The 27,277-nt window shown below is 29.0% G+C and overlaps 1 protein-coding gene across 13 annotated transcripts in view; it reads left to right on the forward strand.

Annotated features, from left to right (window-relative positions):
* Nucleotides 1-27,277, forward strand: part of LOC113393514 (3',5'-cyclic-AMP phosphodiesterase) — a 335,667-nt gene that overhangs the window by 294,933 nt on the left and 13,457 nt on the right. For all 13 annotated transcript variants that reach the window (XM_064215171.1, XM_026630451.2, XM_026630453.2 and 10 more), the window contains 3 exons: nucleotides 4,880-4,981; nucleotides 8,889-8,953; nucleotides 21,495-21,607. In XM_064215171.1, coding sequence (XP_064071241.1) covers nucleotides 4,880-4,981; nucleotides 8,889-8,953; nucleotides 21,495-21,607 — 280 coding nt within the window. The remainder of the gene's footprint in view (nucleotides 1-4,879; nucleotides 4,982-8,888; nucleotides 8,954-21,494; nucleotides 21,608-27,277) is intronic.

A 27,277-nucleotide genomic window follows, 5' to 3' on the forward strand; every position in this document is an offset into this window, starting at 1 on the left:
CACCCACGTATTACTTAATCTACTCTGATCGTAGCTCAGTCTCTATGTGAATTAGTCGAAATAGTCACCGATCAATATTCAGAAATTTACACCCAAAGGAGAGCGATCATTTGTAATTAGTAAATTGGTTAGTTATGCAATTATATACGTTATCCAGGGATGGATAATACCATTTACATTAGATATATAATCTTAATTCCATTATTAGTGGCGCAATGATGATATAAAAAGGATATTTTTGGATAGTGGTGATAAACTTTCATCTCGTAGACTTCCTAGTCGACCGGTAAAATTAAAAATTTTACAATATATTAGTTAACTATGATTATAATGAATACTGTTTATTAAAACGGAAATAATTTATATGGGACTTCATACGATTATGAGTAGTCTAGGCGATATAAATAACAATAAAAGTTGCACAATACTCCCTAGAGATTTTTTGAGAAACAATTCTCACTTTGTTACTTAAACTAAGTGGATAACGGATTATTACCTACTTACTATTCCTTACGCGTTTATCGAGTCAGAACGAAAATGTATGTTATTCATGAAAATGAAGCCATCGACCCAATTTTCTCCGAGTTAATATACCATTTACTTAGAATGTAACTTCTTTACTTGAAGTAAAAATATTGTGTGTATGTATATGTAAAATTTATCTTACGAATATAAGTTTTGAATATATTACAATTAAATTAATATCAGCACAAGCCGCTCGAGTTTTTCCATGTTTTTTTTTAATGAATTACGTAAAATGATTTAAATAAAACGATTACATTAATTAAACATTTTATTAGAATTGTTTACTGGATGATTTGTTCAAGCCCGTCTGAATAGGTTACACTTACTGCAAGGAATGGTTAAAATTTCTTACGACGCCCATGTCTATGGAAATACTTACGATCAGGTGTCCTATTTGTCCATACGCCTACATATTTTGTAAAAAAATAATAGATCGCGTACATTTAAAACGATAATATCTGGAATATTTTAAGCGCCTATAATATATCTCAACCGTTTACAATAACACAAAACTAAAAATTAAAATTCCATTTTTAAAATACAGAGCAATAAAAAAAATATTTCAGTTTTATTTACAACATTTATCTCATAGTTTTCGTGTATCTTTTTACACACATTCCGATATTATAGTATGAAATATGAACAAAAAAATGTTCTAAGAAATACCATAAAACACGTTTATATACAACTACTTGGAGAAAAAATTATAGCTGTTCATTCATCAAACACTAGTTGGTGTCCCGCGAAACGTCGCGTTTATTCAAAAGATTTTTTAGAAATTTCGAAACCTACGACAGGTTTTGTTTTGATTTCATTTCATTGTAAACTGCAAGACACTCATCTACATTTGGCGACAAAATGATGAAACCTCTTTTAAATGAAATTTTTAATATCAAACAGTATACATTAGTTCGTTTAGAATTGGATTTTGTTGAAAACAATTTGTTTTTGTATACATATTATTAATTCGTAACTATTTAGTAAAATGCCATCAAGAAACTTCTCTAATTTTCTGCACGTCTACGGCTAGAGCTCTTCTAAATGAGACCATAATCGATTTTTATATGCAGCTATCGTCCCAAAATCACTGGGACAAAAATCGGCTTACGCTATAAAAATATAAGATGTTTCCATAGCTTTTGAAGATGCCACATCACCAAAAAACACTCGGTCAAGATTCATTTATATATTGTTTGCGACATATTTAGGTATTAAAAATTGACAGTTATTTGGAAACGCACCATTATACCGTACAATAGTCACATCTCGTCAGCTGGGCATGTCTCCAGCCCCGCTCGCCAACTCATCACGTCCGCATGATTCCTATCATGTGATATTATAACTCATAACATTAGAATTTAAGTCTGTAACACATTTAATTTCAAGGTTTTTCTTGAATGCCTTCCAAATATTTTTAAGAAATAAATTATTTATAGTTCTTTACTAATATTATACATACAAAATCACTCTATTTCTACTTAGTTACCTCATTACAACTAAAGCATTGAATCAACCAAAATAAATAAATTTGACATTCATCTTGAGACATGAGGATGAGCTTGGTTGTAATTTGTTCGCCTGTATCCTTATTAAGCCTTAAATATGGGCTTCTTAGTTATGGGCACAGACGTCCTCTGCTTGTTAGGAGAAGGTTTGGAACTTATTCCATCATGCTGCTGCAATGTGGCAGATTTTCATCCGGGTTGAATCCACAGTCTTCCGATAAAATTCACGTGCTTTAACAACTAAGCCATCTTTGTTATTTTTTATATATAATATCATTAAGTTCCTTATCCGAATTCTTTATATGGAAAATCTTGGAATATATATGTATATTCTATGTAAGGTATCTTTTTTTATTATTCATAAATACGTCTTTTCTATTGTACTCTTTTCAAGTAAATGCTATCTACATAATGTGTTAGTCATATAATGTTAGTGTAATATACTACCTTTTCCATGAATATATATTGAATAATTTATTTATAAGATGGTTAGTGCTTCCACACATGAAAACCGAATTGATTGTGTATTACTTATTGTTAAATATAATATAATATTACAGGTAATAGACGATATAAAACCTCAAAACCGCAAACCACAAATTGAGAACAAATAATTACGATATTGATGAGTGACCTCATTATGCTTAAAAAATATATAATAGTAGAAACTAAGGTTGCCAACTCATAATCCCTGAATCTCACTCCTCAAGCGACCGCTATGAAGCTAACAGAAACGTGTCCTAATGTAATGTGGTATTTCGTAGTGATAAAATAGGGTAATGAAAAGTCGACGGTGGCGTTAATTTACGCGCTATTGAACCGTTCTTTATAGGTGATTACAATCTGCCACAGCTCGGGACCAATAAAAATTCACATTAATTCCGCCTCTGAAAACCCGAAGGTTCAAAATAGCCACCTGTTATTTAACTGTTTGTATGTTTCCAACAGTAATTTATAAAACTATGTTTTTTTTAAATATATTGTAAATATATACGAATTTTGTTTAATAAGAAAATGTAAGGAAAAGAAAAATCGTAAGATTTCGCTTTCGAGATTGCTTTGAATTTTATTATTAAAATATATTATTATCTAGCATCTAGAAAGTCGAGTGCTCTTAATATTAAGCTTGAGCAAGGAGAGTTAACATTTTTATTTCGTAATGTTTACCATTTTTTTAATTCAACTGAGAAAAATATTTTTTAAAACGTTGCTGTACGCCTTTATGTACTCGATATTCAATAAAGTTGAGCAATACTGTTTCATGTTACGTATCGTTTATTTACTATGCATATTTTTATGTAAATATTTATTTAGAGTGCAGTGAGATTCGATCGGGCACTTTGGTAATTGTCCTGCGTCTTTTAGCTTCCACTATAAAAATGTTGATACGATGTGTCATTAAAAATAGAATTACAAGAAAAAATATTTTAATCGGTTCAATTTCGTTGTTATTATTTCAATGTAGAACTGCATTGTTATTGTACTATTTCACAATGTTAAGTGAATAAATGGACGGAAATATATCGTTTATTCATTTATCTCATCTCGTGCACAGAGTAATTTCCTATTCCACTACAGCATAGGGCTCTTAAACCGTTTAAGACTGATCCCCCTCATGGACTATAATCTAGGAAGATGGAAATTAAAGTTTATTCTTAAATAACATAGTTTACTGTTCATTAACACTATTGAATGTTAAATTTATTTAATTCATTTAAATTAAATTATAAAATGTTTGGTTTTTTACGGATTCGCGCTTAAGCTGATAATCCGATTCAAATGGAACGTGCTGAATGTATTGATAGTGTTTTTCCCATATTCAATAAAGACTTGCTTTTTACACGATTTCAGTCTTGCCTCCGCTACCGCGTTATTTTTCCGGTAGAAATAAAAAATACGTCATTCTTTGGCCTATAAACTCTCTCAATACTAAAAATCACGTTTATTTATCCACAATAATACTTTTTTCATCAATAATATTATGAGGGTCGTTGACCTTATCAAGCTCTAATCAATGGCAGATTCCTTTTAATGCCATTTAATTATTTTATTTACAAGATATATATATAAGTTATACTATTGTATTTTATCTTTACATCAACAATAATTAAAATTAAAATTGTTGTCGACTATTTAGGGTATAATCTATATTCCGAACCTACTTGACAATTCTGTAAAATGAAGTATATTACCATTGATTCATGTTGGCAAACTGAAAATTGCTTGCCTTAAAATAATTTCACAATATGTAGGACACGGTTCGGCTAGGTTTTTTATATGTATGGACTTCAATTAACTTGATGGAAGCTCTTACTGCTCTGATGATCAACCTTTTTACATCGAGTCTTGTATTCTTTTTTATACATAAATCAAATTAAGTACTCAATTATTAGTACATTATAGCACCCGTTTAAAAAGGCAAACGTTATTTATACATAAAGTATATTTTATTTTCTTATCTTTGCGTTAAGAAAATATAAAAATGTTATGCAATCAAGTCTAAGAGTAATTGAGTGAATTTTTCCTTTTCGCTACTTGAGCATTTTTTTCAATATTATTCTTCGTTTGCTTGCACGAGCGTTTAAGTTAATTTTATATTTTTCTTATGAAATACGCTGTTTATTATAAAACGATTATTTATAACATTTAAAAAGGCTATGATTAGCTATGAATAATTTGATTTGTGAAATTGTTGAAAGGAAAAATATTTAAGAAAATTAAAACATAAGTATGTATGAGTACATTAAGATTAATAACATTGATTTTAAATTGAAATTTATTGTATATACTAATCTTTACTGATTATTTTGACTTATATGATATTTATGTTTGTATACGTTTGTTCACAGTCATGGAGAAGACTTGATCGTGACACCCTTCGCGCAGGTCCTGGCGAGTCTGCGCAGCGTCCGCAACAATTTCCTATGCCTCACCAATGTACCGGTTGCAAAGTAAGTAAACTTTACAAATACATATACCTACTATATTCACAGATACTTTATGTATTTCCTATTCCAAGTTTAAATTTTATAAAATAAATTTCGCTACATTGTCTTAAGCCAATTAATAAGGTTTTTTTTAAATAATTATAACGGTTGCAATAAAATATTTAATCACTGTATCCAATGTAAAAGGGCCGAAATGTTTCGCAAGTCTGATACGTTTACCTGCTAAATAAATAATACTTTGTCAACGTTATCGGATTGAAGCTTATCAGATCGCTATATTACATGTACAATAATTATAATTTGTCAAGAGCTTAACATGAATTCAAACATTATTTTAAAAGAATAATAATAACAATTATTCATATTTATTAATGATAATATTATAATACAATTTAAATTTAAAATTGAATATACGATGCTTAGTAAATTAAGGTACAATTAAGCCTCTGCTGATAGCAAGTAATCTTACATCGATAGACCTGTGATTATCTAGTTATATAGATAGTAAATTAATGATAGATTACATTATTATTACTGGCTAAATTATTGTACATTATATACTTTTTGAGGATATAAATGTTCATGTGAATAATAAAAGTAATGAAGACGTTGATTAAACGTATTCTTTAATTATTTTAAAGTTGTTTGTACTGAGTTTCTAGCCGGTCCATTGTCTAAAATATGTGGCGAAAATTAAAAAAAAATCTCGTGCAATTTAGAATCAAAAGTGTAAAGCAAAAATAAAGTATTTTCTGAGTTTATAAGAAGTCCTCACAGATATGTTTTTTTTATGCGGCAACAATAACTCAATCGGAAAAATAGCTTAATAATCGAAACGGCATAAGCTAAGACGCATTAATTATAATAATACATATATGTTGATTAAAATATTAATCCACAACACGTAGGATTACCGCTTACGGTGTAATAATGATTCTCTTCATCAAAATACCGATAACAGTAATACTTTATTTATATAATATAGTAAAAACCAAAAAAAAAAACATTTGTGTATATAGATGTACACAATATCATAATATACTTATACTGTTTTCGTAATTAGAACTTTTTAAAGAGGTAATAATAAAATATCTTGATATCCCATATTACTTATACCATTGACCTTAAATTGAGACTTGAATATCGATTCGTAATTATTCACAATTAAAGGTATTAATCGTTAACAGTTCGCAGCAACCCACAGGAGGTAATTATTTACTGAGTCATATTCGTTGTAGATATTATTTAAGTCACGTAATGAGATAATCGTCTGACATTTTATTTATCTTTTACGTCACAGTTTAGGAATATACTTGATCGTTTCTTATATATATTATACATCTTAAGATAGTAAAAATGAGCATTCATACATTTTTTAAGTTTTTTTAGGGTGAAGCCAACGTAAGAGTTACTTGATTGCGCTTGGTTAAAACATTCCTGATAATATCAATTATCCACAAACATGATATGGTCGTTATATGTCAAGTAATTACACTAGCTCACTTGAGCATCATACCGAGATACATTAATGTAAAACACAGCTGGTGCTTCTTATTCCAGCCTGAGCTCTACCGCCCATGATATCCTCTCTCTTTAATGGCAATATCGTTACTGTTGTTACAAAGTTGTGTAATATTATAAATAGATAGATGTGACAAACACTGTTGCGGAAAGTTCTAACATTGTTATTAATCTTTAGTAATATGAAGACATCGACGTTTGCGACCTACCAATAAGTTATTGATTAGGTTTTAGGTACTGCAGTCGAATGTAAATAATTTATTTTACGCTTAATTGGCACTTTGCGTTTACCTCTTCAATTAATTACATTTTTCACTCTTCGGTGCGTAAATACTCGCATTATAACCTGTCCATATATAAAATTACAATACGAAAGAAGTTGAACATATTTTTTAAACTTTTGGTGTTATAGAATAGAATATGCATACAGTTCAAAAAATGTACGTCAAAATAGTAAAGAAAATTTATGTTAAATATTAATTTATCTTATTTAAGTATAAAATGTACCTAATATGCTTTTTCTTTTAAAGTCAACTTTTAAAATTCCATATACTATTACGTAAATTATTACGTCATACAACACAGTGATGGTATTTTATACAAGTATCTACATAAAAGTGAAGGTCGTTTGTGAATGAATAATCTTTCTTTTACGAACCAAGATTAAATATCTTTCAAGAGAGCGAAAGTGCTTCAATTTTCTTTAATTAAGTTGTAGGTTCTATATTTCACGGAATCTTATATCAACATTTTCTTTGACCTTTAATAAATAATAAAGATAAATATATATAGATATATATTTTAAAGTTGTTTGGCTATTGTAAAAATAATTATAAGACTTACAGGATTAAATAAAGTGTGTTAATGAAAAATGTTTTGGGTCGTCCTTCGTGAGATATCTCGGGATAGACAAATATTTGCTCAAGGGCAACCTTTACGTAAGATGAGTGGATTACGTGCCTCCCAGTTATTTTCCTACAAAGTCTGGCCGTTTTAATGAAGACCACAAATGCCTGTAATGTACTACAAGCGAAAATCTCCATAATTAATCTTTATTTTTATGTACATATGCATAAAATATTAGATACAAGCTTTATTATCCTACGTGCTTTTTCTATAACGCATTATATTTTATACCCAGAAACAAGAATCTAAATGAACAAGTTAGTTTTTTAGTTGACAGTATATGTATGTACCTAAATAATAACGTACAATGAAACTTTCGATCCTTGAAATTACTAAAACTCTAAATAATGTCTACAAGATTTTCATCTTTCATTTTGACAAAATTATGTGCATTCGTTATTCGTCCTTATATTAATTATGTATAAGACTCTATTTGTGTGTAGTTTAAAATTGATATTTGTCTTTATTTTCCTAAGCAGCATATGCTTATTTACAAATTACTATTTTCCTTTTTTTACTATATCTTAGATATAGAAGGATGGGTTTTGTTTTATTTGAAAGTATCATAAAATAATAATATATTTTTATTTGAGATTAGGTTAGTATATTGACAATTATAGTTAGTATATTGATTTTAAGGATTTTATACGAATTAAGAGAGGTTATATTTTTTAGGGACTTATTCAAGCTCCATGTTATCAGAAGCTATTGATGAAAGTGAATTTATAATTGATATTTTTACTAGTATTAGTTTTTACTTAATCGGGGTTAGATTGTGTCGTGTTATTTCTAAAATCATACTAATTACCGCATAGTCTGCAGGACTTTAGAAAATGATAATTTCCAAAAAATACATACAATGAACAGTCTCAATTATCTTAAAAAAGCAGTAATAGCTTAGCCAGTAATTATTTGTGCCATAACACTGAAGTCTGATAACTTTCAAAATTCACTTTAATAATCGAGATTGGTGTCCACCAATTCAACATGATCTATTTTGTCTGATTAAAACATATTTTTTTAAATTTATATCAACCCACATAACATTTTAAACATTATGGTAATATTTAATTAGTCTTTTTTTATTTAAAACGTTCTCAATATGTTTAGATCATGAAAAAATAAATATATTTTCACGGAAAAATTCTTCAAAGAGTTCTTCTTATAGACTATTTCAAAGTAAATACTTTTAAAAGAAATAGGCTCTTAGACGTATAATCTTCGATGCTTACCTTTAATCTTAAAATCCGGTCTATGTAATATTTTTCTTATTTATATTTGTAGATCTTTATCTCACCACTTTATTTATAAGAGGTAAGTTTACGTATCATATCAAAAGAAATATGTATGTATCTTTTATTTAAATAAGTACTATTAAAACTGGGTATGAAAACAGTTTAATAAAATTATATGGAGTTTTCAAAACCAATGTACTTATACATATTTATTGACCAATTTTAAAATTATACTTCTATGATTCCAGATCGCGAAGATCATCAGGCGCCGCGACCGCTGTCACACCGCAACCGAAAAATTTCAATCCAGGAGGTAAGTAAAAATGCTATCAAAATTTTCTGATACAATATGTATGAATACGTAGCAAATTGTAAAGGTGCGCATCGTCAGCTACGCACAACACACAATGCCTTTATCATGGGCAATTCTTTGTTCGTGAGCATTTATATCAACTCGTAAATTACTACATTACTTTTAAGCCTCTTACAACACAAATAATCTTCTGAACAAATAACTAAAAAATATATAATTAACAATAAATAAATTTATTTTCAATAATTATAACAAGAAGAAACGCTGAACGTATATCTATATCTTGTGTGTGTTCAAAATTAGTCTTATTTGTTTATTCCCTTTTATTCGACCTATTTTTTTATACACGTAATGCTTTTGTATCAAAACAAACTCAACACTCATCGTGAACATGATCGTGGCATGTTAGAATGTTAAATGCTACTTTTACTTCAAGAAATAATTATAAAATTTAAAGTATACAGACATCAAAATAACTTACATAAGAAATGAAGTTAGTTCTTACAGAATTCTGAAAGTTCTGCACAGCTGTCCCTTTTGAATTATATTAATTTAATTCTATTACGAAACATAATCAAAATTTAAAATACCCAAAGTCATTAATTTTTACTCGTTAAGCTTTCAGTTACAATTTATATATTCCAATAAATAAAAACGAAAATTTATTAATAAATTATTAATATAGAATTATTAAATTTAAAAAAAAACCTGCCAAGCATTATACACTAAATCCTTCTCCAAAACGCACAGGCCGCGCAGAATGTTCTGATATAAGTGTTTAGCATAGTGGTTTAGCAGTTTTTACAGTTAAAGAACATAAAAAAAAATCTCCTCAAATATTTATATAGATACATGTAAATATTTAGTTACAACTGCAACTGAATAAAAAAAGGAATACGTGTAATTATTTGTTGTTCAAGCACAGAATTTTCATGTACTTGATTTATACCTGTAATCAGTCCCGTTTTAAGCACAACAAGCGCCCTGGTGCAAGTCTGTATTGAGCAATGTCCTCTCCCCAAAAAAATATTTTAAGATACCTTCTAGGGCACCTCACCTATGGTCTCAGACTTGCCATTAATTTGTAATTCATCTTATGGTCGGTGGTAAAGAACAACATCATGCGGAAACTTGCATGCGTTGAATAAACTTCAACCCGCATTAGAGCAGTGATTTTTAATAAACATTGAACCTTCTCTTCAAAAGGAGAGTTGGCCTTTACCAAGGACATTTACTTGCCGTTTTTTTTTTGTAAGTTTTACTATTAATAAAATTATCGTTTATAAACTTTTTATAAATTATCTGCTGAGATGTGGATACTTAGTTTATTACTAATTGACCACGAAAACTTTGATTGGCACCCCTTAGTTCAGTACTAAGATTATAATAATGATTAATGATAATAGTCGAGAAGATCATTATAATCGATGGCCGATTTCGGTGACGAAGGTCACCCTACAAGGAAACTAGCTGACAACTGCGTAGAATACATTATAGTACATAAAGGTAAGTATAAACATAAATGCACACTATTTTCCCTCACTCTATGGCAAATCTGTCGCGGAAAGAGTTCACATGGAAGACCAATGGTTTTATGTTTTCTGACATAGCACGTGGGTTTAAAGATTGACAACTTCAAAACTTCGGACTGCTGCTGAGAATTTCTCAACAAAAATTTTTTTTTTTTTTCAATCCCCGACCTGTGTTTTGAATAAGACCTTGGAATTGCGGCCTTGTAAGCTAATTGAAATACTCAATCCCATTTAGCACCCTTTGCCACCTACAGCGCCTGGAGTAACTGTTGCGTTCTCTCTTTAATCGTTCCTTCTAAAAGTGAGAAAAATTATCTGATATCTTATTTATAACTTAATATATTAATACAAAATATAACATCACAAGTTTAGTCACTTTTCATAATATTCATATCTTGATTTTCTCCCTTTTTTCCTTTCAATATTGATGTTTTTATCTGATAAAGTGAATGATAAATCATACAATTTACGCCTAAACAGAACTCTTTTCAGGAATTTGTTTTGCGTCTCTCGTAATTGTTATCGGTACTGTTTTATAGAATTTCTGTTGATAAAATGTTCTAATACATTTTTATCGTCCAACGTGAGTTTTCCTATATGTCATATTTCATATAAAAGTTACAATATCGAGTCCTTCCAAGGCAAAAGTATAAAATATAGTCTTTGAACTATTAAAAAATATTATTAAGTATAAGCCGTGCACCCGATACTTGGGATACCTCATCTCAGCAAAAAACACAGTAAGGTTGCTCTATTATTGATAAACGGAATCCTAAACACCGATTTCCATGTGTCTAACTTAATAGATGATAAATTTCCATTCAAACTTTCATCCTAAATTTTATCATCTAGGTGATGAATTTTCAACAACGCTATAACGCTATAACATTTTCCTCATAAACATAATAATAAGTACCGATTCCTATATTTCAAACATTGAAATAGGCGAATTCAATACAAACATTAATCTGCAATTTCAACCTCTTAAGTGATTAATTTTCAAAAATGCTTCAAGAACTATACATATACTACTCTTAAACAAAAACTCGAGTACAGATTTCCATATTTCTAACTCAAAAACGACGAAGTACTGGACATGGTAATGTTTTTTTGTCAAACATCCTATATGACAAATTTCCACACACTCTTTCATTCAATACACTATTTATCGAAATAGAAAATTATTATTGAAAAAAATTTTTTTCTAAAGCTCATCAAAGTTCCATAAGGAATTCTTGTGCTACATTTCTATTTGATTTACATCAGTTGAAGCGGCATGTTGTATGTCGGTTAGTCATTTTAAAATGTTATTGAGTAGATTTTTATTGTCAAGGACCTGCGTTCATTACAGGATGTTTGTGATTTTCTTAACAATGGTAAAGTGGCATATCAAGTACAAGAATTGTATCTGTCCATCTGGATTTCATTAATCTGAGATGGTCAAATTTTCGCTTTTACAACGTTATGCAACTTTCTGCATAATCAAGGGAATCTGCTTCGTTGGTCAAGCAGCTGGATGCTGGTGGCACTTCCTCAGGTCCTAGTTTAAAACTTAAGGAAATAATAGTTTTTTATCTAGCATTGATTGACAAATTGTGTGAACGCGCACCTCGAAAAGTAAGATACAAGTTACGTGAAGTTTTATTGGGATCGGTAAACAGACGACGTGATATATATTTAAAAAAAATCTTCACGTTAGAAGTAAACTACAAACGTTTACATGATACATATACATGACGCTAGATGGCGGTAGGTGTAGCAATAAATTATAATTACACATTAATATTTTGTTGTGTGGAAAATGGTTTATTTGTTGAAATTCCCATAATTATAAAACAATTTAATTGACGATTCAAATGCACGTCAATATGCAAGATGAATGAAATATATATTTGTTATTATAATTGCGCATTTTGCCGTTTATATTATTTAAAAAAACATACATAAAGTATGAGTAAAATAAGTAATACAATAATAAGTATAAATTAACGCCTGCCCTACGGAAATTGTTTTATTAAAATAAACTTCTTCAATGAAATCTTGATAATGAACAATGAACTGGAAATATTTCTTGAATCGTGACACCACACTTGTCACATTCAATTACTCCGTTTTAGGCTTGTACTAACATTTAACAGTTTTTTTTTATCTTTACATATGACTCAAACTTTTATTACTTGTAGAAAAACAAAAATGGCGGAGAATTAAGTTGAAATTAATTCTTTGTGATATTATTATTTTTAGTTTGAAACAGTATTTAAAGGTTTCGTAGTAATCATAATTAATTTACTATATTTTGTATGAATTCAAATAATAAAGGATAATTCTATATTTTATTGCATATGCTGTAAGTACTTCTGTTTTCGGTTCAGGAAAAATGTAAACACAGTGATGGTTAGTAACAAATTCGTTTATAATTCCTTATATTAATTATACTAAGATTTTTTTTTTCATAACTGTACTATACTACATCTTTTGACAATATTTTGGAAACTATTCGAAGCTAAGTTATTTATTCTCCCTTCGGTATGTACAAATATATATGTACGTATAAATTAAATAATTAGTGTAAACGTTATAATTTTCTCATCTTCTTATCTGCAGTTGACATAAGGTAGAAAAATAAAATCGTAAAATATCAATGAGTAATAAATCATGTTAGGTTTCTTTGTAATTTAAATAAATATGTAGGTATAAAGCGGAGGCTTTTAACCTTAGGGGGTCCATACAACACACAATAGCACCCGAATTGTTCAATAATTAAATCCAATTGTTATTATTTGGTTAATCTGCATTTTATGTTTTGTATTACAATTTTGTGTTGAATTAAATAAAGCTGTAATAATAATAATAATATAAAAAGCAAGCATTTTACACCTAGTATTGTAGTTAAAGGCAATGTGACCACATAAAATTGATCCAACAGGTCTGCGGTTTCAATTGACAGTACTTTCAAGAATTTTGTAAGAAAGCTATTAAACGTATTATTCATGTCGATTCAAGTGCAGGCAGGTGTTTTTTTAAAACACAATATATGTTATGTATGACAAACAGTGTCATTACAAATGATTCAGTATTTTTTTTATTTGAGGTACTCTTCTACGGTGTTTGGTGCGTAGTTATTGAAACTAAATTGATTTGTACTGATCAATATCTTAACCTTTTTCGATACAAAACATATGTAAGTTGTATACGGAAATAATCTCCAACTCTTTCTAAACAATACGATAATATGTAATACGAGTAAGTTTCATAAATTTCACGTGTAATGTTTACGTTTCAATATAATTATATACACAATACGTATATGTGGATATTAGTGATGTATTATTTAGTCAAAATAAATCTCCTTAAGTCATTATGATAAGTAATCATGACATAAAACGCAGTAGTTTATAAAAAAATACTACTTAGACGAGACTTCTTGAGATAGACATAAGAATTATTGTGTCAAAAATTTAGAAAATTATTTTATGACATTTTTAGTTTTCGATACACTTTGAATACTATTAACTGATTAAGGATATTATGCCACGAAATTTAGTGCGCATCCCTTAACAGTGTTCCACTTCGCCTGTATGTGCAATCAACATCGATTACGAAATAAAAAGAAGCAGATTAGAATAAGAAGAAAAATCCAAACTTTGAACTCACAACTCGATTAAAATTCATGTGTTTCTAACAACTGAGCCAAAACAGCTCCCCCTATCGAATAAAATAAAGTGATTTTTGAAAAAAAATTACGACGTTTAGTCTTATCATATCGAATTCTCTTCTGTAATGAATAGTGTCCTACTGTTATGTAAAATTATCCTTTCAATTAATTGGCCACTCCACTATACTGTTACAATTGAAAATTCTATTATGTCTGAGTTGTTATTGTTAAGCTACTAAGAAACAATTCACTAATACTAAGAAGTCTAAAAGCTTATTTTTAAAATAGATTATTTTTTTAACACACGAGTGCCAACAGTATAGAGCAATAACTCTTACTGCCTGAGCAATACAATACAGATTTTTACTATAAAAACAACTATTATGAATAAATAATATTCATTTAAAACAAAACTGCTTAACGATAAATACTGAACGTCCAAAATTAATGCCAAAAAAGTATTAATGTTTAAATTCTAAATATAAATCTTCTAATATATTTTTTCACAAAATAGTAATATATTTTAGACTTTTTGTTACGACAATTTAATTATAAACTGATTTTTATAAATCTTGTTTACTAGATCTGTAATATTAAAAGGTTCGTTTTAATAAGGTCAATAAGCTTGTAGATTTGTCACTTGTTCTGTTAAACTAGATATTCGTATTGTAATCCGATTTTAACGATTCGTATATAATTGAAAAGGTTAAGGATGAATAAGTGAAGAGAGGCTGAAATCAAACAAATTCAAAACAAGAATTCCATCCATACGGGCTAAAAAAATGATGTAATGTATGTTTTATATTTGTGTTTGCCCATTATTTTTGATAATTAAATGAATATGCGAATTTGTCTTTTTCGAACAATTATTATTATTGATAATAAAGCTTATCGATAAGCTACCCAACAAAAAAGGAAATTGATTGACAAACAGAGGAGAAACAGATACCTGAACTGTTTTGTCTTAGTATATGTAGTCAGGTAGGACAGATTTAGGTTTTGATATAAATTATAAACCCTTAGACACTTATTTATTTACGACCGGTTTACTTAGAGTGATCTCTTCCAGGCAACATTTTAATTAAGAAATTTAATTTTAACGTCCAATTTATTTAAATTGAAAAAATAAATAAAGAACACGTATTCCGTTTTAAAATTAACCATTTAAAAATATAAAATATTTGGTTTATATCACCAATCAGTACTCAAGTAATTCAGAAATACTCTTGAACAAAGAGCGAGTTAATCTGGAGCGTGACAAGTACTAATGAGCCACTGACTCCCCGACGCAATCTCAATTCAGGACACTCACTGTCACTCGTTATTTCCAGTAAAATGAGGAATGTAGGCCATTGCAAAACTTTTCAGACTTACACGCAATTAGTCAACATTAGCGTGATTTTAAACTGATTGTTGATAACGTATTCAGTTGATCTACATACGAACTACCACAGATATTTAATTTTAAAAAATGGTCTAGAAAATCTGGGTTTGATTTGTATCCAACCCATAATGAACAAGAATGTTAAGAAAGTTATATTTATTTTTCTTGATCTTAGATTAATGATTTGGTTTTACTCATTTAATTTGTATTGATTTTTTATCTCCAAACTTTAACATGCATACCTAAGGTAAACATATTTTCAAAGTATTACGCAACATTTTAATAGCTGTTTTAATAAATATCATTATTAGCATTTAATATGTTAATTTTATTACATTCATGTTTCACAACACCTCATAAGTTATAGTTCCTTTATGACGTCATACACACGTGTTGCATGTAACATTTTATCTAGCACAACAGTGCTTTTAATTTTAAAACTTACTAAACCAAATAATAATACCGATATGAAAAATAAAATGTCATCACATAAAATATTTATTTTTAAAAGATTTTAATTGCAGAGTAAATGTTTTCTCAGAATTAAATTAAACAAGCAATAATTCAGAAAATAATCTAATTAAAATATAATCATAATGTGTTAGTTGAATCCATCGTCAATTCAAATCTGATAGTTGATTTACCTAATTTAAACAATGAAGAAACATAATAAATAATACGTCAATCCTTACACACTCTTAATTTAAATAAACGTGTGATGGACAGATAATAATTAAAATATCTGAGAAGAATTAAAAACGTAATTAATTGGGTTTTTTTAATGTACTATTAAATATAAGCAAGGGAAACGCTTAAAATGTCATTAGGTCTCAATATAATCTGGAATTTACTCAAATAATCATAAAATCACATTTAAGAAGATATATATTTAGTATCAAAAGCAACTAATAAAATAATTATAGTTATTAAATTTAATAGGTTAATGTGAAACTTATATTTATACTCAAGGATGAGATGAGGTGAACGTCTCACATCTAAAGCGATAAATAAACGTTACTATTACAAAATATACTATATATTTGGCTGCGTTCAGATTAAAATATTGAAACAGTCATTGCTTTATCTATAATACGAAAAAATAATTCAAAAACCAATCATATTATGATGCACATATGTAGATAAAATGAAATGTGAAAACGTTTTATTTTGCATTGTTAAAATGGCAGGTAATACGGCGAAATCGATACGTAATTTCAAAAATTCGTTTAGTGCCAAACTTTTTTAATTTTATATACAATGCAGATGCCAACAACATGAGTGCTCTTGAATTGATTCCCTAACTAAATCCAATAACCGTGTGATCGTACTTTTATGTCACAAATTCTTAGATAGAAGTTTCTACATACATAGCAGTATTTAATAATAAAGTTTTTTAAAGAAAAAGTTTTATTGGATTACATAACTTAAAATTCACAAAATAATGATTTTTAGTTGTAAGTTAAGAAGTCTATATTTATATTAGGTAATAAACGTTTCGAAATACATATATTTAATTTAGCTTTTGAAGTCAGTATGATATTCCTCTATGGCTATTATGTTGATCGATCGCAATACTAACAGTAATTTTAAGTTTTGTAAAGAGTTATACATACAGATATATTTAAATATTTGAAAAGAACTATCAGTAAAAATCGTAAGGTATAAGATAAGATGTACATCAACTGGTACAAGTACAAGTTGTTTGAAAATCAGAAAGGCTCTTGACGCGATGCTGATTGTATTATAATATTTATAATTTAATAACCATTTCCTTTAAAAAATCTAGGGCATAAACCATAATTGCGTCGTGCGAAGCCGACCGACTCGCTATTGTTCATATAAAATTTCTTCGAGTCTGTTAAACGCAAATTATTATCTTTATATAACTAAATTCAACTGTTTTTATAAACAAAAAACACTGACACTAATATTATGAAAAATGTAAAAATACTTGTTTTATTTTGTAGAATTGTATTGATATGAATGCTTTATATAAAAATCCGGTTTAAACAGTGTTTATAAACGATAAGATAAATCATAAAAAATAATATAAACAATTTAGACCTCAATTTATTGGCAGTGTAAGTTTTTATTTGACGAACAGTATAATATACCTAATAATAATAACAAAATTCTTAATCAATTTCGGTTACTTTGAGTTTTCGTTGATCTGTCCATCAAAGTCCTTTTTGACCAAAAATTTTAAACTTTGATAGTCCTGTAAATCGTTTCAAATTTATTTTACGTAGACAATAAAGTGAGGCAAAAGATCATTTATTATTTTAATACGTCTCACTGATTTAATATAATATTACCTAATTTTCTTTTATTATCATTTTTTATTATTCATTATTTTACGAACAAATCGTATCCCGAGATTTGTACTTAAATAAACTTAATAAGAAACAGCTATCGCATGTTTTGTGAAAGATATAAATCCATTCATGCCAACTAACTCTGTTGATGTCGCGTGCCCAGCATCATGTTGCAATATTACGTCACAGGCATCGGTAGACTACATGCACTAAACGGTCAGGCGATGTATCAATGTTTACTTACCCTGAGGTCAAAACTCATGAACTATCTAGATTGTGACGTATTTGATCACGGCCCACGGACGTGTTCGTTAGCAACAGTAGTGTAAACTCAGAAGGTCGAAGCTTATCGGGACCTCTGTGGGCATCTTTGACAGACAGTATCGATGATTTGAAGGAAAATAATCGCTTGTTTGTTACCGGAACCGCTCGCTAAGGCCGTTACTGATAATAATACGTAAAGCATGTAATTTTTGTTGAGGTAAACAATTGGATATTTATTATTATATAATGTCGAAACTACATATACATATATCATTGTAACTATATATGTATTATGATATGTTTTTAGAAAGTTGGTAATACTGCAGTACCAAGTTTCTTCAAACGCGTAAAATCACTGGAGATCTGATATCTCTCCGCATACAATTGTACATTATAAAATCTCCTGCACCGACAAGCAAACTAGTATTTGTAATTGACCGTAATTATATAAATAGTTACATAACTATATTGATAAAACTTTCTTAATAACTTGATGTAATTAAACTTAGTCATTGTATCATATTAGTTTGTCTCAGTCATCTAAGTGACATAAATCACGTCCGCCATCTAGGCGTCTAGACCAATTACGGATTAAAAGGCCAAGACTTATTATAATAGCGAATAAATCATTTGAAAAAAGAAACTATATCTATATAATTATACATAATCTATATTTAAATATTTTTCATTAGTGATATTCTAAGATTAAAGTACCTACGTATATAATTTGTTATTTATGAACGACACACTTATTATTATCATATCAGCTACTGTTTTATGTATCGCTTATATACTTACTATTAATAATTGGTAATATTAGATTGCGGATATCGCGTCGTTTGTCAACAAATCTATCCTATATAATATATAAATGCGAAAGTGTGTTTGTCTGTTCACTTTCACGCCTTAACTACTCATCATGAAAATTAGCATAAACATTGGCAGGGGTACTGAAAAATACAGGGTCCATAATTCTGTACCCCACCCCTCCACACACACACACACAAACACAAAAAATGAAGAATTAGTTTTTCCAATTAATTTTATAATAATTATTACAAGTTTACAAGCAGCTTAGATTTACATGCATTATAAAAGTATGTTGGCTATCTGACTTTCACCTCTCGTGCGAATCAAATCTACCTAGTTTTAACTAGATCGAAACAGATCACACATCGGCACAACACACACAGCTATAAATTAAGTTACTTTTAATTTGTAAGTATAAATTGTATGTATATTTGTGATTGTATGGTTTAATTAAGTAACTATTGTTTGATACCGATATAATTATGATTCATTTTAACTCTAAATTCTACATTTTATACATATTTCTACATATAAAACTCTAAATTTTTATTGTATGCACGTATTACGCAATGTAGGAATCACTAATTTTATATGAGTAACGTAGGTAATTTTAAACAATTATATTATTGAATACGAATCAAATAGCTATAAAATCAAATAAATTTAAATATTTAAGTTGGCTCATTAAAGCACTTTTGAATTCTCATGTTACAGTGTAGGTTTAAATGTAAAAATACACCCAGAAGAATAATAATCTTGTATTGAGTAAAATTCTTTTAATAATAATGTTTTTTCGACTTGAGCTTTAGATTTTTTAATAGGCCAAGTAAAATATAGCGGATGAATCTTATTATAGAAATGATTACCGTATCAGGGATACGGTAATGAAGGACGTACTAACTTTGCTAATTCGGAAACTAGTTGTTATTAGTAATAACTGTATTAAATGTGTTTTAATATATAGTATTGATGTAACTTTATATAATACAATATAAATAACCAATTTTATTAGAATCACCCGTTTAAAATATGGTGTATTTAATACAAATAAACATTAAAAATAGTTACTATAGAAATCATGACCGCGTGGAATGGTTGAATCGTAATTCTGATTATCTAGCCAAAAATTAAAAAAAAAAAAAAAAAATGGCCAAAAAATGAATCTATCACCATTGGAGGCAAGGTGCTAAGTATGAATTGACACACGAACGTTAATTGAATATGAATAAAAATTGATTCAATTTCAAATTATCTATGTTCAACTACGCATAACACTCCCAACTATACCAATAGAACGAATACATTTTATTTATAACTATGTAATTTTTTTATATAGAAACTTGTACAAATAGGCAGAGACAAAACTGTTTTTTGTATCTTTTTGTCCTTTGTTTGTCAACCGGTTTTTTTTTCTTTTTTGCTTTGTAACTACTGACAGGCTCTGATATCAATAAAAAACTATAAATATGAATGGAAAAATGTTCGAAACATATAAATTAATATGTAAGTATAGTATGTTATCCTTAAAATGTCAATAATTTGTTTTTATATATATAATATAGTGGTCACCACCACACCCATAAACATTGACACTACGAAATAATAACCACTCGTTACATCGCCAATGCGTTGCCAACCTTAGGAACTAAGATGTTTTGCAATCACGCAACCAAACTGAAACACAACAATTCTAAGTATTGCTATTTGGAATATGTTGTGAGTGGATGCTACCTACCCAGTCGGGCCAGCAAAAGTCTTACCACGAAGATAATCAATAAAATGAATTTAACAATAAAAATACAGAATCAAATAACGTACGAGTACCTACCTACGTGCAATTAGCTATAAAATTCCTACTGTAATATAACATGAATTAATAATTATAATTCATATAAACAAGCATTGTAAACCAATTAATTGTTCTCTTGTTAAGCACATCATACACGTTTCACGGATCAATAACCAGAACAAAATGGAACGGCAACTTCACTTAGAATTTGCGGTAGCAAACCATTAATTATATTTTACATTGCAAATTAAAAGTCTACAAATAATATATAATATAATTTTTACCTTAAAATTAATAACACTCTCATTATAAGTGTTTTTTGATACATTTCTTTGATTATATATACAAAAATGTATACACTATTTTAGGTTAATTATCTAAAGCCTCTCCCCCTGTTGAGAAGATTGGGAGCTTATTTCACTCTACTGCTCTAATGCGTGTTGGTGGATACACATACAGGTTTCCTCAAGATATTCGTTTACTGCAGAGTGGGCGATGAATTACATAGCTCATGAAATATTTGTTATTGCACAGGTCTGAACCCACAATATTCGGTTAAGATTCACGTGTTTGACTACTGGTGCATTTCAGCTTTGATCATCTCAAATAATTAAATGAATAAGTAAATAGTAGTGAGAGTTGCCAATGAACTACTTGAAATAATAATAATGATTAAATCAAGAGGTAGATAAAATAATAAAAAAATATATTATAGACCTAAGTCGATGCTGTAGTAATAAATGATATTAATTTTGACTTTGGCCCGTCTTAATTATTTATTTATTGTTACAGATGAAGCTTACATGAAGTTAGCGCTCGAGACAGTTGAAGAGCTGGATTGGTGCCTGGACCAGCTCGAGACCATACAAACACACCGCTCTGTCTCCGATATGGCTTCGCTCAAGGTAAGTAACTAAGCGAGAACCATTTATGTAAATAATGCGGTATCCTCATTAAGATTCAATATCGTCCGTGTCGCAATCAAGATTATATTATTTATTTCATAATCAAATCATAATACTCGTTATTAAATAGAAACATTCAATATGTTAATTATACTGAGCAAGATGAAGTTATTACCGCATTTTTTCTTATGTTATTTAATAATCATTACATATTATAAAACAGTCACCCGGCCGCATCTGTCTCTCTGTCTATCTGAACGGGAAACTTCAAAAACTACTGCTCCAATACAAGTATTCGTGAGGAATATTAAAGTGTTTAATTCATTGTGTTTTTTTTTTGTGATTTGGTTTAATATTGAAAATATTGGAAAAAATTAGCTGGTAGCTTTGCTAGCGTGCGTCGCGTAAACCTATAGGGCAAAAGTTCTCCGAGTGTGGCAGATATTTAAAATATCGCTTTACAAAGAACTCGTCTTGTTTACTTAAGATATATATCTACGTTACGTGTATATTACGTCACTTATCATCGCATCTCTAGAAAATGCTTTCAAAACTTGAAACAGATTACATGCGGAATTCAATGATCGATGGCATCGCAACCTAGAAAAATATTTTTTCCTGGATGTTGTGATTGATGTTTATCATATATTGATATTTCTTAAACAACGACCTCAATTTATAACTTACGAAATAATTATGAGTCAAGATTTATGAAAGCGTGACTAATGTTAATTTTACTCTCGGTAAAATAAACGGTAATGCGTTGTATGTTCTTATGAGACGCACTCTCTCATAAATAGGATCGGAGGAAACAACGATCGGTATGTGGTGAAAGGTGACAAAAAATTTCCTCCCATGAGAGTGGAAGATGAGGTGGGATTCTGATTGAATATGTTTTTGAGTTATATATAATTTCGAGTTCGTTTGAAATGTATTTCGTTATGTTATGTTATGTTCGTATTATTTATATCTTATTGTTATTTTCAATTTACGAAACCTTCAAAGGATAACATCTTTGAAGGTTTTATAAAGACAAGATGTATTGTATTATTTCGTTTAACATTACATATAATTTTCTATGCGAAACGAATTATATTCAAAAAACATGACAGAGTTCCAAATATATCTTTTTTCTTTCACTGTTTATTTAAATGTCGAACAAAACGTTAAGACAATACTTGAAGTATATTTTTTAGCCATGCTTTACTAAACCTAGACTCTCATATAATAAACAAACAACGCATACGTAAGTTTATTGGTGCATGTCCACACAATAGTATAAGACTAGTTACATTTCGTTTAGTACTAGTCGTCGCCCGCGGCTTAACTCGCCTTTTAGTGGTTGATCGTCAGGCATAAAAAAGTCGACTATGTCTTTCCTTGGGGTCCAAGCTGACTTGCAAATTTCATCAAATATTGTTTCGTGCAAACCTATTTAAGAAGGTACTCATCAGTAATTCTACCTATATTGTTCCCATGTTGAAGGGTAAGGCAATGTAAGCACAGGCACAAGGTATATAATATCTTATTTCCTAAGGTCGGTGATGCATTGCTGACATAAGGGATGGCTAATGTTTCTTCCAGACTGTCAAGACTAAATAATTAAAAATAAAAAACTAATAATAATATATTCCTTATTTCAAAAATCACAGTATACATTAAATTGGGATTATAATGTAAAACAGCGGTTGACGCTAGCTCACTACACGACATCAGAAAAACATGACATTCAAGATTTTCTCAAATGAAATATTGCTATACATATAAAAGATTGAAAGTTGCATTAATGTATTTGAACAATACCGTTTTCGTAGAAACAAAATTATTGCCATATAACTTTAGGTACATGATACAGGCTGAGAATGCCTTGTGGCTAGCAATCCTGGTTTAAGCTCAGGTGATCACCACATAAATTTCATCTGCTTAATCTGTGTTTAATTCAATTCACTGAGTGTGACAATGTAGGAAATCATAGCCAGAAAACATAAACAAATCCGCGTTGGAATAGCTTGGTCAAATAAGTTCTAACCCCAAAAAGGAGAACATAATATACAGGCTGTTACTTACATGCTATGATCATTTTAATACGCTATTATATTATTAAATAACTTGTTTTATGGAACTATTTGGATTTTTTATAAAGGTTACCATTTTTTACAAATTTAAAGGATTATTATATTTATGTTACATACCCCTATTCGTTAATCACTTGATAATTATTGTTTCATGACTAAATTAACCGAAGTTTAAACCGTGAACGTACCGATTAGCTTATTTTACAAGACGACTTAGCATCATTAAGCTTGTTATAGTCACTTAACAACATTAATTTCAAAGAATGAATTTAGGATATTGTTATTTTGTAAACTATTATAGGATGAATGGGGTTTATCGACCAATCGTATATTATTATATAATAAATTTACTTATCAGAATAAGTAAGTATAATATGAAACAACCGGAATACTGACTACTATTTATTTTACTTCTTATTAATTAAGATACGAAGATATATTTTTGAGAAACTGACGTAAAAGTTGATCAAAATATAAGTCAGTGACCTTAAACAACATAGGAAGGTATTATTTATTATTGATTCGATAAATATAGGTGTATGACGTACTATCAATATTGAAGGGCACTACAACGATACCTTCGCTCTGCCGTTTATCGTTACAAACATATTATTTATAATTCCCTTCGAAGTTAGGTATGTTCTATGCATCTTTCTACATATATACATTACATTACTACATTCTAATTTTTTTTTTAATTTACCTGTCTAAGGAACAATATTTTAATTATAAATAATATATTAGAATAACGATTTTTAGATATTTTTTTTAATCTATTTTGTAATATGAATGCAATTATGTAATTGTTTGAACGTATTATAAATGCAGGGAAATGAAATCTACTAAAAAAATAATTGAGTAGCTACTAGATTAAGTAAATTAATTATGGTTAATACCGTCGAATGCAACACTTTTAGCCGGATTTTGAATTAATGCAGATAGTATTAATATAAAACTGATTAATTAATAATTCGAACATAATTAAATGAATATATTTAATACAATATCAAGTTTAAATCATTTAAAATGTTTGCGCTATTTACCCGGAATTCATAATTACGTTTTTACAAATGTAACAACAATATAATATATATATATATATATGTAAGTTTATGCTTTAACTCAGTAATTGTGAGATGACACGTTTTGCAAAATAATGTACGTGTAAAGTAATCCAAATTGATTCTCCAATGTCGTTTTACAACCTTGTAATGTGTAGTGTGTTTGATCTATTCTTGAAATTTTAAATGATGTTTAAGAAAACAGTAATGCCGAGGTTGCCTACATAGTAAAATCTAACGGTTTGATTTGCATATAGATATAAACGATGGAATGTTACTCGTTATAGTGTTGCGTTAAACGGATAAGGTCCACGGCCGCAGCTTGCGCTCCGTCGGTCACGTACGCCCTCAGACCTACGTTCAAAGGCGGCGCCCGCCTTCAAAAACAAACAAAATAATTTATCTACTCATATCTTTGAAGATTGAGTTACAATCATCCTAACGGTACAAAATTGATTTTGATTCCAATAAATCGGAATAGAATAAATATTATTCAACTGGGGGTCTAGGGAGGCATTTGACGTATTTTATCCGCCTGACGAAGGTTCAGCTCTCGTCGTTTCTGTTATATTACATGTTACGCTCTCGTTTACTGAGAAAATGACTAAGAAAGATTAAAGAGAACATTTTCTCCCGTTAAATTTATTTATGAAACAATGTTCTAATTATGTAAAGATTTCATTCTTGACATAATAACAAATTCAAAGAATATCTACAAGGTTTACCTGACTTACGGAGGTGTATCGTACTCTGATTTGATTCTCTGAATTTCGTCAAGAAATTTTAACCTTCCATCAAACACGATATACCGAGAGCCATCACCCTCTTACACAAACGCTGACTGTATTTTATGTATATTTATTTTAAATATTAGTATAATAAGATTCACGCAATTTCAATAATATGTTTAAAATACAATACAGAAATAAAATAAATGTTACAAAACAACGTACAAAAGGCGGACTTATCGCTTAAAGAGACAAGTTTTGGGGAGGGGCCTTATGTTAGTAAAATTTTATGAAATAACAGATGATTTATTTATATTAATTAAAATAAATACGACAGTATTGTATTAATTATACAAATACGTATGTAGGTTAATTATAAAAACACGTAGATTCAAATGTCTATATCTAATTTGTACCGGCTGACCTCGCAAGTATTTATAACTACCCCAATCGTCTGGGTGTAAATAAGAATATGTAAGTATTGTTTGAAGTATCTCAATGTATTTCATCCAAATAAATTATTAACTGGAGCCGGGCTTAGACTCTAAGTCCTCGCGATCTGCTGCCTAATAACAACTAGACCAATTGGAAAAATATTATGGGATAGGTATTATGCTACCAGCTACTTATGATACTTCTTAACACGATTTTTTCAAAGATCCCCAAGCTCTCTACTATTCCGCTATATCTTATATAAATTGTATGTATACATATAATATGATTCTTAAATATATATAATTTATACAATTTTTAAACCAATCTAATAATTTATTAATTCTTCGGTTGTCAAAATGTCACTGCAGAATTATCGAACGTCTGATAAAAACTTGTCTCGCTCGATTTTCGTTTTTAATAAAAATTTAAGTTGTTTTCGCCTTACTCCATGAAAACACGTAAATATTCTATTTTAATATTTTTGACGCGTATTTGACACGGTTATTATAATGACAGCTAATAAAAATTTACATGAAACAAAGGCCTAAAGAAACATCGTTTCTGTACGCCGATTCGTGTTTTTGAAATCCAAGGTAAGCGTATACGTAAGCTAATGGGAACAAAGAAAACCACACTTGTTCTCAAAATTGCACTTTAATCTCGAATCGGTAATGTTTCCATTCCCAATATCCGTTAATGACTAATTATTCGTAAGTACAAATAATGAATCATTTTAATTATGTACTAATAACTGATTTTTGCGTAAACAACACATGGATATCTAAAATTGAGCTTTATGAAACAAAATATTGTATACCTAATAAAGTAAATATACGTGTTAAAACAGAAAAATCGTTAACACTACATGAATTATACGAAATTTAAGCAAATATATTTTAAATATACCTACTAGGTAATAGATAAACATCGAAAGTTGTCGTAATATCTTTTAATGTTTATTAATAAAGTCATGTTGTTTTTATAATTAAAATTAATAAACAATATTTCTCCGAATGAGAGCTTTTCTAAGATTTATGTACCTACGTTTTATGTGAATTAATACGCCTTCAATGGTTTCAAAGGCACTTGAAATATTAATGAGAGGGCTTGATTTGTAGGTTTGAACTTTGAATAGGAAGGGTCGCTTTTAATTCAGAATGGTACTACATAGCGGATTAACTTTCATTGATGTCCTTGTTGATCTATATAACTTAATGAATTTCTTTATTAAAAATTTTATGCAATACAAATTTTACACACAAAAATTTGCAAATATTTGATGTTAACCTTGTGCGATTAAATAATAAGTTAAACAATCAATGGATTCTCAGCTTCTTGTCAGCTGACAAAACAATCGATAGTGAAACATAA

Source organism: Vanessa tameamea, chromosome 6 (assembly GCF_037043105.1).
Source record: "Vanessa tameamea isolate UH-Manoa-2023 chromosome 6, ilVanTame1 primary haplotype, whole genome shotgun sequence".
Taxonomy (NCBI): domain Eukaryota; kingdom Metazoa; phylum Arthropoda; class Insecta; order Lepidoptera; family Nymphalidae; genus Vanessa; species Vanessa tameamea.